This window comes from Poecilia formosa, unplaced genomic scaffold (genome assembly GCF_000485575.1).
Source record: "Poecilia formosa unplaced genomic scaffold, Poecilia_formosa-5.1.2 Scaffold318, whole genome shotgun sequence".
Lineage (NCBI taxonomy): Eukaryota > Metazoa > Chordata > Actinopteri > Cyprinodontiformes > Poeciliidae > Poecilia > Poecilia formosa.
In genome coordinates, this window is record NW_006800257.1 from 549467 (window position 1) to 563169 (window position 13703).

Genomic DNA, 13703 nt, shown 5'->3' on the forward strand with positions numbered 1-13703 from the left:
AGTGTCCATATGGTGCTCATCAAGTGCAGTTAGAGACCATCCAACTGGGCAAACATATCATCTCCACCATAAATAGTGTGTCCAAGCTGTCCTTTGCATTTGAGATATGACAGTGTGACACGAATGGCTCAAAAGAAAACAAAACGAAGATTTTAGAGTGTCTGGAAAGTCCCGTTGGTTTGGTTTTGTGGATGTGGAACTGAGCTCTAATGTGGACCAAAGAAGCAAACTCTGGTCTGCCTGCAGAGCGAGGTCTTAGTTCGCTTGAAGTGAACTCTGGATATGTGAATGTCAAAAGCAGGAAGCTAACTATACAAACTATATGTAAATACAACCAAAACAAATGTGTGAGCCTAGTCCAGCAGGGAGAAATGGCTCATTGTCTTTTACCAGAAAAGAGAAATCCTACAGCCACTAAAATCTGACTATTTTTGTTTACATTTTGTGAAGAAGGAAACTGTGCTTGTTTTCTTTGCTTTGTTTCCTGGTTCTTGATGTAGCACCAGGTGAACAGGTTTTTCAAAGAGTTTTGATACGATGCGGTTTGAAAGCGAACCACACCAGCTGAAAATGGAAACAAATGTTGCAATTTTGGTCTCCAATCGAACCGAGTCAAACAATCTGGTTGTAAGTTAAAACGAATGGTAAAGTCCTACTTCATTTTTTTTTTTGGCAAACTCCCTAAATCTTGATCAATATACCAGTTTTCTTCAAAAGCTTTGCTACAATGATAAAGACCTACCTACCTACCTACTAGTGCATGTATTTTCATATGACTCTTCCAACATAGCCAAATAAAAACACAACTCTCCTGCTGTCTTTCCCTCCTGTATTCCTGAAGCCGGTTCAACAGGAACACTGAGAGGAACATGGATGAAAATGTTCGATACCAAGGTCAATATCTGTCGCCCCGGAGACGCCGGGGCCCACGACAGCTTGAAGTGATCAACTGCGGTTATCAGGCGACTCGTACTTTGGCCTTTGCTGTAAACAGTAAAATGATTTTTGAAAATTTAGATGGATGAGGCTGGAAATGAATCCATAGATTTTCACTTCAGGTATCAATAACTCATTAACAAAATGGTATTAAACAGCAGCTCGACATTTATTTACCTTTCGGAATTATCAACTTGCAAACACTTTGACCTTCTTTGTGTCTGTCATATTATTTATTTTGCAACACTTACTAGTTACAAAAACTACACTATAAAATTGATGCAATTAGAGTATTTGTTTTTTTTACATCACTTTTTTGCTGTAGTTTGCAAAAGTATAGTGGTTCGTATTTTTTTTTTTTTTACATTCAAATGTATTTTATTTGGAATTTCCTGAAAGTCCAACACAAAGTAACTCATATTTGCGAAGTAGAAGGACAATGACCAAACGTAAAATTCAGTTTTTGGTAATGTTTTAACGTAATATTCAATTTTTACCAAAAACTCCAGTTTAGATGTAGGTCTTCACTTTGACTGGGCCATTTTAATACATGCATGTCAACGGATCTATACCATTCACTTTATCACAGCAACAATGAATGACAAAAAAATGTACTGTTTGTCACTGATCATTTTAAGAACATTATGTTCGGTAAAAGCACAGCTCACCAATGAACAAATGTAAAGGAAAAGAAATCCAGCCCGACATCGCAGAGAGCAGGTGAGGAACAAATTCCCTTGTGTTCCTCCTTCTTTGCAAAACAACGTTTGCTATTAATAGGCCAAGGTCGATGGAGTCCTTCACTCGCTAATGAAAAGTACGGTGGCTCTGTGCAATCCCATCAAAGTAGGAAAATAAGTGACACAAATGGGACAACAATGAGAACAGAGGTCAGAATCTGCTTAAAGCCCTTCATTTTGTTAAAGCGCTCGCTGAATCAGACACGCTTTACAGACGATCGCTCTGAAACGGCACCTGCTTGCAGTCGGACGCGCTTCTCATTTGTACACTGCCGAAAATGCTAAAGATGCTGAATGTGTTGGAATTTCTCTCCTGCCCGAGCGATCAGACGGGGGACTTTAGGAGCTAAACTCCCACCAGAGCAACGCAGTTCCAGCTCTGCTGAAAAGGCTGTGGGTGGGTAATATGAGCAGGAAGGGGTTAATCTTAAACAGCGTGAGATAATGTCGAAAGCAAAACTCTGAACTTCTCAAGCTAATTAGGTATTGACTCATTTAGAAAGAGGGCTGCCAGTTTACAAAAAAATGGAAATAAGAAACACTCATTCTAATTTTCTCTTAGTGAAGTGGGAACCAATTAGCTACACGTGGAACTACACACACACACACACACACCGTTTTTTTTTTTTTTTTTTTTTCCCTTGAACTCAATAAATAAATTAGGTTTGTATTTTAGGGTCGGTGGAAGTAGAATTTCTTAAATGTCAGAAGTAACTGCAAAATTTTTATTTGTCCAAGGTGCAAAACAAAAAACAAGTAAGGCAAGAAACAGTAAAACAATAAAAGCCCACTGGCACCAAATTGATCCTTAAAATGAATAAATAAATAAAAGACATTATGGTACATCAAATACACTGATAATAATAATTATATTACCATTGTTTATTGATCTTCGAGAGCTTTCAAATACCAATAACCTGTTTTTTTGTAGTGAGCACTTAACTGGAGGATGCTTTAAATTTCCAAAATAAAATCCAACCACCAAAAATGATAAAATGTAAATAAAGTGGATTATGAAACAAAATTGTCTTTCAAGAGAAATCAAAATTTTTTTATTTATTATGCAATTAATTGATTAGTTGCTTAGTGCAACAGGCTTAAGAGCAAAAAAGAGCACTTCTACCTGACAGGAACACGTGTTCGTCAAACACGTAGTCCTCCCTTTGCTACGTTTTCATGTTGTCACCTGGCCTAAGTCAGAATCATCTTATGGCAAAAAACAACATAATCCATTATTTTAGGACGGTGGCTATTTGTGGAAACATACCAAACATTAAAATTTTTATGAAATCATCATTGTTCAGGGTTTCACCTCGTCAGCTGACTGTATCGTTACTGGGTGTTAAAACAGCTGAAGTTCATCAGCAGCTAGCTAACAACGCTACGGCTAGCCCCTTCCTGCCAGCTGCAGAGGAAAAAGGGGGCATAACTGGAAATGTTTTGATATATTGTTTTGTCTCAATGTCAGAACAGGTGAGAAAATATATTGGACAGCATGTCAAGTTTAGGGGTCATATATATATTGCGTCTGTGGAAAAGTGTTATTTCTCCACCAGAAGCAATAAAGTCGACGTTGACTCCCGGCAACGCTGCACCTCCCTGCTAAACTTTCCCAATCGATTTTTTTTTTTTTTTCAGGAAAAACCACAATGGGAATAGGACCTGCCAATAAATCTATTTCATATCATTTCATAAAATTGTTTATCGCTTCTTCCGCTGCAGCCCAAGCAGAACCTGAATGTTGTTTTCTTCCGTTTTAAGCTAATTTACCCATCGACACCACGGGACCAGAGGACAGCCAACCCGACTCGGTGAACCGAAGCAGGCAAATCGTAGAGAATACTAAAGCGGCTGGGCTGAAATGAGATGCGTGGTTGTTTACACGACTAGTGAAGAGTCCTCAGGTGGAGCAGGAACTCTGCCTCCTGGCAGCCACAGAAGCACCATGACAGTCGGGGGGATAATTACACTTTTCATTTATACTTGGGTTTATTAGTGTTTGTTTCTGCTCGCCTCCTTACTTACTTCACCGTGCATTTCATGTTTCCTGCTTATGGCAGTCATCTGCATATCATTATGTGTTTATCTAAAGGCTCTGTTCTGTGCATGCATACATTACACACAGAGAAGATATTCTCAGACTGAAATGATAATGAAAAATTTTCCAGCTCAAGTTTTTACTTTGTTTCTCGCCAAAAGCTAATTTGAGTCCTCCGTCATGTGGCGCATTAAATGTACGATGAAACGTCAAGTTCAGCTTGAATAAAATAACAAAAGAAAGCAGATGTTTTTTATTCTTTCTTTGACGCTTGAGACCAAATTTCACTGGATATTCAGAACAAATTCACAATAGTCTTTCCTTGACCAATTTCAACTATTTTTACACAACAAAATAACAAGAGAAGAAGAACTACCGAAGATGCTGCCATTGTGTGTTTCATAGAAAATAAACAGCCTCACTTGGCTTGAAGAGAGACAAAAACAAATTGTAATTTATTTGACTTTATTGTAGAGGAGGAAGATGCAGAACCATTTGTCAGACTGCAGGGGGCGATTAGATGTTTTTTCGTTCAAACACAGGGAGACGTTTTTCACTGTTTCATCAAGATGCTAGTTGGAGGCTTTTGACATTGAACTTTAGCTTCTTTTTTTTTTAAATTGGATTTTCATAGTCAATTCATAAATGAACATTTAATCAACTAAAAAATGTTCCTTGATTAAATAGATATTTTATGTTACAAAATGAAGTTAATTGATTTTTTTGATTATGAGAATTGGTTAAATGTTGAAAAAAATGCAAAAACAGAAATAATCTCTTAAAACATTCTCACTGAACTTTAAGAGCAACATATACAGAAGGCATGTAAATTAACTTAGTCAAACCAACTGCTTGATATGCAGTCTGTATGGGAGCCGATCTCCCATACAGACTGCATACACACACACACACACACACAGCACATTTAAACAGTGTTCAAAATGTCTAATGAACTCTGGCTGGATCCTATTATGTTTCCCTCCAGATAAGAATGTGCGGTGCGTCTCTGAGGTTGATACAAACCACCCAGTCAAGGTTAAAAAATAAAACGGCCTGAAAGTGTAACAAATACGAGGTGACTCGCGCGCCGCTGCGCCGGTGACGACACGGTGCTTTCAGGGACCATGAGATGTCATTTACAGAGCAGCGCGCGCAGACGGCAGTCAACAAATGACGCCGCGCGGCGCTCTGTCGTGCACTCAGTCACCGCTGACTGTTTTTTTTTTTCCTTCTTCACACATACTCATTGCTGTGAATTACATAGAAACGTCGGCCGGCCACCATCTCCACCCTGCCTCCATTTCAGAGAGCAAACGCCGACTATAAATCTGTTCCCATGAACATTAGGAGACAGCAGGCAGATAATAGGTTTATAGCTTGAAGGCCACTTGAGAAAATACACACGCCTTACATTACATGGCTATCACACTCCGCAGTCGGGTCAATTTCCTTCCACGTATCTCTCCAGTTACCTTGTGTTCGCTGGGAAGCCAAAAAAATATTTCTGCTTTGCTGTATGATGTGAGAAAAAAAAAATCATTTATTAAAGTAAAAATGAAACTTTAGTCTTTTCTTCCTTGTTGTTCTCAAACTTTTAGTTGTGACATCATTGACTGTGTCGTTCTGCTACCTGCAGAATTTCACCCTATCATTCACGATTTTGTGACAGTGATGTGCTTTCTGGTTTATAAGAATAAAAAGTTTCTAAAAAAATAAAATAACTTCACCCCTCACTGCATGCAGATGCATTTACTGATGTACACTGATCTGAAAAATTGGGCCAATGTCCAAAGCTGATGTTGCTCTTGTGTCTGATAACCAATATGTGCCGATATTTTATAAATTTCACTACACTTTTGACACCGTGAAAAGCTCCTTAGCTTCAGCTAAAACTCCCACAATCCTTCACTGCATCACAATCACTGTCACACCAAACAGGTACCATGTTTGGTATTTGTTTTCTCCCCTTTGGTTCCAGAAACACGAACTGCGAAAAGCTGGAAATCAATACTGACTGTAGGTATCGGCCCAGTTTTACTTATTGGACCGAAATGATTTGTTAAAAAATGACTAACAGTGCCCAAAATGATATGGAAAAATGAGTAGCATTGGCTGATACACGTGTTAAAAAACGACTTACACTGGCCGATTCCAATATGTTAAAAAATTACTAACGTTGCTAAGAAAAAAGACATACATTGGCCGATACCAATGTATGTTTAAAAATGGGTTAATGTTGTTTTGTAGATAGGCTAAAACTTGACTAATATTGACGATACCAATGTTATGCCGATATATCGTGCATTATGATTCAGGACTTCATTCACTGCAAATCCCCAGCCAGGAGTTTGATAAACACAATTTCTCTCAGATGTTAGACTTTTTGGCTCTGTAAACATGACATTTCTGTGTTTGTATTGGAGTTGGGACGAACAAAGTCCTCCCCAGCACGTTCATGTCAGATATAGTCTGCAGTTTGTTGTTTGGAACAGAGTTTTCTGAATTATTTTTTATGTTTTGATGTTTTTCTGTAGAAACTACTCTTCTAAGAGTTTGATTTTTAATCCATCAGAGTGACGAAGTTCCTTCTTTACATGTTAACAGTGACATTCATTTTTACCTATAATAATATTTTCTCTCCCCTGCTATTGAAGTTATATAATCCAGGAAACATCTTACAAGTTTATTATTCATAAAGCTAATTTTCTTAGAAGTGAGGTTTTTAAGAATGGACAAACAGGAAGATGGTAATTAAACTCATCCTTCAGCGACACATTCATGACAGGCGTCAGTTTCTAATTGCAGAGCCACTAAAACATGTCTGTCTTGGGTTTTTTTCCCTCCCACTCAGAATTCCTCTGCGATTCTGTTGGGTACAACAAAACCTTCATAAAAGGTCATGTTTGCCCAGCGAAAATAAACTTAATTACACAAATAATCTGAGATCCCTGATGAGGTTCAGCCGATCTATATGTCAGCGCAGCCGGCGGATGAGAGGCGCGAGGCGGCAAATGAGGCAGAAACGCAGCTTGTAACGCTGTACGCGTCCGCCATGCGATACGGCGGTTGTTCCGGTAATCACCGTGCCGCTCCTGAATCCTTGTTTGAAATTTGATCGTGGCCTGTCAGAGATAACGGCCTGCGCCAGATGGTTTAACGCAGCGCGGCCTCGGCTTCATGCACACTTCATTAGGGAGAGGGGATGCGGCGGGAAGAGACGCACTTTTGGAGAGATGAATTCGGTGCGGAAGCAGCAGCTCTTCACCTGCTGCCCATCACTCCTAGAAGCAAAGGACAAGAGGAAAGGGGCTTAAGCTGCAGATGCTCAGGGTGTCACGAGCATTGATAATAGTGCAGTGAAAAAGGATTTTATATATTTGTCTCCTCTACAGATTCTGGTTTATGTCACACCTAAACGTGTCAAATCATCAAATGTCATCAAACTTAATTATCACACAAAGATAACTGAGTAAATAGATGATACAGTTCTCAACACTGCAAAAACACAAAATTTTACCAAATATTTTTGGTCGTGTTTCGAGTGCAAATGTATGAGTACAGCTAAAAAACAGATAAATCTAACTTAAAAGTAACTTTTCTGAAAAAAAAAAAACCCAAACAAACAAAATTTTTATATACATACATTTATATATAGTTTTAAGTCAATACTTCCTTATTATTGATGAAAATGTACTAGCTCCACAGGCAGCAGGTTATTTCACTTATAAGATGGAACTAGAACATTTTCATCAATATAAAAGTTCTATTGACTCTAGACAAGCATATCTTGCTGAAAGAAGTTAGTTTTGTCTTATTACAAGTTTACAAATATATTTGGACTAAAGACTAGACCAAAAAATACTTGGTAAGACTTTGTGTTTTTGCAGTGAAACAGTGATTTTATGAAGGGGGGAAACAAACAGCCAAACCAAATCCAAACTGTGTTTAGCCACATTTTCAGTTCAGTTTCAGCAACAGTCATACAAAACCTGACCCTGACTTGGTTATCTCTGCCTGGTGAACATTTTGTCTGATGATCTGAACCTCCCTTTCTCTCCTCTCTGTCGCAGGATGAGTGAGCGGTGCATGCAGATCAGAAGCAAAGGGGCTCTTCTTGTTATGGTGCTTGTGGTCGGAGTCCTGGAGCTGTCCAAGTCGACAGAAGGGACGACAGGTGAGCCCCGCAGACACAAAGGCAACAACTGCTTTTATTATGCAGGAAATGGGGAGGAAAAGCTCTCCATCTCTCTCTCTCTCTCTCTCTTGGCTGTCAGCATCTGGACTCTTCCTCCCATGGAAACATGGCGGTAAGGTCACATCTGACTGGGAGGAAGGCATTATTCTTGGGAAAGCAGAGTGAGTCAGTAATTTGGCAGGGAGAGCGAACGCAGCGCAGCATGGTCCGGCAGAAATATGCAAAGTGAGCAATTTCCGTGCAGCCTGCTACAGTGACTTGCAAAAGCATTTCCATCTTTTGAACTTTTCCACATTTTGTCACATTACAACCACAAACTTTAATGTATTGGGGTTTGACGCTATAGACCGATGCAAAGCGCTGCGTGACAGTGTCGATTATTTGAAAATGATGAGGCTGAAGAATGTTTTCCTCTTTCTTCTTTGGAAGTAACTCAACCTCAGTCAGTCCAGATGCAGTTCCTCTGTTGGATCTGACTGAACCATCTCAGCACATGCTTTGGACGGCAGTAGCTCAATGTTCCGGGTCATTGTCCTGCAGCAAGACGAACATCTGCCCCACTCTCAAGTCTTTTAGAGCTTTTTCAGGTTTTCCATCTAGATGCTTAAATCCAGTTTTGTCTCTGAGCGTGCCTTCACACCCGCCCTGTTCAATCCGCTTTAATCAAACTCTAGTTCATTTGCCTTGAAATTCCGACTCATTTGTGGAGGTGTGAATGCATAAATGGCCAAAAAGTGAACTCTGGTCTGCCTATAAGCCTCGGTCTCAGTCCAGTTGAAGTGAACTCTGATGTGGTTCAAATGCCAATGTGAACGCTAAGTAGACCACAGACTGCTCCAAATGCAGGTAGTGGACTATAACGCAGGAACGTCTGGGTAAATACAACCAAAACAAACACTTGATAGCTCTAGCAGGAGAAAAGAACAAAGAGAAATCGTCCAACTGCTAATATCTGACGCCACTCAATTTTTATTTGCATTTCTTGAAGAAGAAAGTTGCGCTCTGTATCTTCCTCAGAGGTTTCCATATCATTTCTGTCATTGGTTCTTGGTGCAGCGCCACCACAGGCGAGGAGGTGAACAAGTGTTTTGAAGGATTTTGTTAATTTGACTGTGCAAAGCGACAGACGACCACAGCAACTGGAAATGTAACAAAATGTTGCAACTTTGATCTCTAATCAAACCGACTCTACCAGACCATCAGGTGGAAAATCTCCCTTAAAATTTTGAGTTATTTCCTTCCTACTTGGTACTAGATGGATCAGATTTTGGAGAGGAAATGGATTCTACAGTTAAACCATAAGCACACATATTTATATAGAAGAATGAAAAACATTTCTCACCTTTTCTACTGTTATAAAACATCGATCATTATGGCGCTACTTTAAACCGGTGTTTACTGAAGTGAGGTTGTATGTGTTATAAAACAGTTTAAAAACCACCTGACCACATTATCTAAGATTTCCTACAGTGCAGTATACATTTAATATGTTATTTTTCTTCACCCTACAGAGTCAAATACATTCAACAACTTTTATCTCACCAAGTCTTATCATACCTAACGTAGTCGTGTTTGGAGTTTGCAGCGGTATTGATGGAAAACCAGATTAGTGCAGAAACAGGAGCCGGTTTTTCCATCCATGTCGGGATGTAAACATGTTTTGCTGCAGAAACTCATCTGACTCATAGGGGATTCTTTTTTTTTAATTAAAACTGAGTGACTTTCTGCGCAAATTTGGGATGGCATCGCTGTCCTTGTCTCCTGGAAAACATTGGCTTTATGAATGTGAACGGTGTGTTTCTGTGCCACCTGCACGGCTTGGCATGATGAGCGGTTTGTATGTCCAAGACATTTTGGTTTGTTTTGCAGAGGGAACAGTTTGATGCGATTGTGACAGCAGACATTTGCATGTGTGCAGGAAGGTTTTCTGAGGTGGTTTTGAAAGCAAAAAAAAAAAAGCGTCATTACCTAGAGACAAAGTTTTTCAAATTGCAAACAGTAAAGCATGCTTTGGCAATTACATTTTTTTAAATATCAAAAATCAGTAAAGAAATCAAAATGTTAAAATAGAAACTTGTTTCATTTTTGCACAAAAACATGGAAGATTGCTTTAATTTTCCTTCCATGTTTATGTATTAGAAATTTGCTAGAACTATTACTACACAGACTTTAATACTTTATTTTTTTGTTGTACATATAAAGGTTCTGGTTAATTAAAAGTATTTTCCAGCATCTCTTGATATAATTTCCTGAAGCAAAAATGAACCCCATGGCTGGTACGTCAGATTTGTGGATGTACCAGAAACATGTGAATACAAAGGTTCCAGAATGGAACTTATACATATGTATAAAAGAAACAACAAAAAAATGGACAAACTAAAAAAAGATACTTATTTTATGCGTTAGTACAGAAACACTCAGCCTGAAATGCCTTCTTACCCTTGCAGGGTGTTTATGGTATGGCATGTTCTATCTTTGCTATTTTGATGAACAGCTAAAAAGAAAATGTTTTTCTATTATGTCTTTGCATACCTTCTGGAATTAGGAAGCACAGACCAATTAAAAGTTCTTGCATACTCTTTAAAAAAGCCTCATTAAATAGAAAATGCTTAATTTTCTTTAAAATGTACCAGTATATATATATTTTTTTATTATTTTTGACCAGATTACATTTCCCTGTTAGACACATTTTTAGTTAGATAAAAACAAAAGTGTTATTTTTTAGTGAGAGATTAAGCTGCTACAACAAAACTTACATTTGTTTTGAGGCTTCTTCAGCGAAGAGTGAGTGTTGATTTTGACTCCAACAAAATCTCTTAAAAAGCAGCAAACAAACCCTCTTTGTAATTGGAAAATCTCTTCTTTTTTAATATTTATAAAACTAGCAAGGCCACGACTGATCTGGAATTTCCCATTCCGAACAGAATTTTTCATACTTTACGTCCATCTGGCCAACTGGGAGGAAAGAGTTTAAATTCTGACCTTCAAGCCGCACCGGGCCGATCCCGGCAGACTCTTTCCAGCCTTGATTTTCAGCCTCCATGACGGCGAACCACTTAGCAAAAAATCAAAGCACACACTTTGTACAAGGCGGCCTTGAACCTGCGAGGAGTGAAATATATTTGACAGCTCCTGCTCTTTATTTTCAGGTATTAGTGAGTCCGGGGCGCTAGGCGGGAAGCCGCCGATTCACTTTGCAGTATATCACCTGAGGTGCTTTGCATACCGCTGTTAACGTTGCAATGATGTAGAACTTTGATGTTCTGACTTATAGCCGATGCTGTCCGCTCCAAAGATCATTACTTCCTCTGCGCCTTCCATTTTCTGCAGTTTGCAGTAAAAATGAGTTATGTAAAAAAAAAAAAAAAAAAAAAAGCACCTGGTCGAAAAATAAGGAAGAAAAACTCTGCCAGACGTCACCTGTACGCCAACTTTAATGTCATTTTTAGGCTTTTCACAATCTCAAATCAGTGCTCGGAAAATTCCCCCACATGGAAGGTGGAAGGTGCTTCCCGGTGCTGCATACAGACTTATGCAATGATCACATTATCATTCCCAACAGCTTCATGAATAAGACAAAGTGAGCGTTCTGCTTTGGCAGATTCTCCAGAGACCGATGTATAAACGCTTCTTGAGTAGAATCTTTTCAGCTCTGCACCAGGAGAGGAGAAGAAACCTTTCTGAAAGCTGATTTAGAGCCACAGATGGAAAATAAAAAAACAGGCTGCTTCGACACCAGGGTCTCATAGTTTCTGTTTCTGGAAGCGGAACGTTTTTTTAAACCGAAGAGGATCAGGGCCACAAAAACACAAGATTTCTTGATTTCAGTCTTTCACTTTTAATTTTTGACTACAGCGTAAAATAGACATTAATTGCATTAAAAAGTTGAAATATGAAATTAATTAATCAAAATGAACACATTAAAGTTGCAGCTCTCATACTGTAATATCAGGTGTCCCTCAGGGAGCGATGCATGGTACCTTGAACTGTATTGATAACTTGAATTTTCACTTCGTTTATCCCTGGAGGAAACATAGACAGATTTAACATGCAACATATAAAATATGATATTGTTGAAAATATGTTTTAATGTTTGACTGTAGAAATCAATGTTAAAAAAAGAGGGGAAAAAAACTTGTATAATGCATGTATAAGGAGCTCCAGGAACATAAATTGACACATTTAATAATAAATTAGCATCTATGTTCAACAAAATTCATTGCAATAAGGTTCAAATTGTGTGTGGTGATATTAATATTGGCATTAAAAAAACACATATTATTAATACAATCTATTTTCTTTCTGTAGTAATTATTAGGACCAAGCAGAACATCTGGTACGGCTACTTTAATGTATGACATCTTTTGCCTGTTTCTGTAGTTTTTCCAAAACAGAAAATCGTAAGTGGGATTCATCTGACAAAGAACACCTGAACTGCTGCCTTCAGACCAAACTTCTTAGGTAGCTGCAGTGGACAAAAGAAAGAATAGATATTAGAGATTATAATCCAGTTTTTTTATTGAGATTCAAAAATATGTTGCATGACTGAAAGGCATTCCTATAAATACCGGAAATGATTCTCTGAACAGTCTGTAATTCCTGTTTCCCAGCACACAACCCGATCCTTGTGTCTCCTATAAACACCGCCGTTACGACTTCCTCAATAAAACATCTCCAGCTCGGTTCAAAGTACAGTAAATGTCAAACTTTCTGCCATTTCCAACATCAAGTATTAATAACTTCCCCCAGACTTTCTCCGGAAGCACATCTGAAAGTTTCCATGCATGGCTGCTTTTCCTCTTTGCCTTCGCTGGGAGACGGTGAGCGTGACAGCAGCAGTAAATACCAGGAGAGAGGATGGATGGATGGATGGATGGATGGATGGATGGATGGATGGATGGATGGATGTTACTGGCGACATGCAGGCCCCAGCTGGGAACAGATGCACGTTTAGCCACCAGGACGCAGCGTCCCGCTATTTAAATTCCACCCTGTCATCCTTGTCGTCTTACAAGATTGGAGAAAAAGAGATGAGAGACGGAGCAAACGGCAGCGTGAGGGCTCCTCTCAGCGGGTTTAGGACCAGAACGCAAAGATTCCTCCGTGAAGCACTTTCCCTGCGTGTTTTCGCTGCTGCAGGGGAATCTGGGCAGGCATCCAAGTGGAACTCCAAATCTAGTCAAAACACCACAGCCTCTCAGCGTGAAACTGCTGGCAGAAATTCCCTTTCAAGCATCTGCAGCGGTTCGGCACGCCGCGTGTTTGTCTTTCATATCGCTCCGTGTTTGGCAGCCGGCGCATGAGTAAGGCTCCCACTAATTTAGCTCGACTACCTGCGTCGTTTTTAATGCTCCAAGAGAAACAGGTGGGATTGTAAGCGGAGGCAGGTTATCAAAAGTAGCAAATGACTGTATAATCAGAACAGCAGTTCTATTCCTGCTCCTTCGCTCTTAATACTGGATCTGTCGTTTCCTGGCATCTTTTTGCTCTTATTTCTTTGAAGCGGACAGCAGTTAAGCACGAGGCCTTTCTCAAACTGCAGAATATTTATTAGGATTTTGAGGGTATAATTGTGAAGTGGAATGAAATTAGTCCAGGCTTTAATTTTTTTTGTACATATTTTATCTCAGCTGCCTTTTATTTTGATCCCCACTAAATAAAACCAGCACAAGCAGTCACCCAATCAGTGAACAGAGTCCAGAAGTGGAGTTGGTGAATTCTGGCTCTGTACCGCCTCTTCTCCCCACAATCCTTTGCTGCATCACTATCACAACACATGACCAATCTCCCCCTG

General features: G+C 39.3%; 1 protein-coding gene across 3 annotated transcripts in view; it reads left to right on the plus strand.

The window, feature by feature from the left end:
* tafa2 (TAFA chemokine like family member 2) overlaps positions 1-13703 on the plus strand; it is an 84117-nt gene that overhangs the window by 57688 nt on the left and 12726 nt on the right. For all 3 annotated transcript variants that reach the window (XM_016661196.1, XM_016661197.1, XM_007573078.2), the window contains one exon: positions 7785-7888. In XM_016661196.1, the coding sequence (XP_016516682.1) occupies positions 7785-7888 (104 nt within the window). The remainder of the gene's footprint in view (positions 1-7784; positions 7889-13703) is intronic.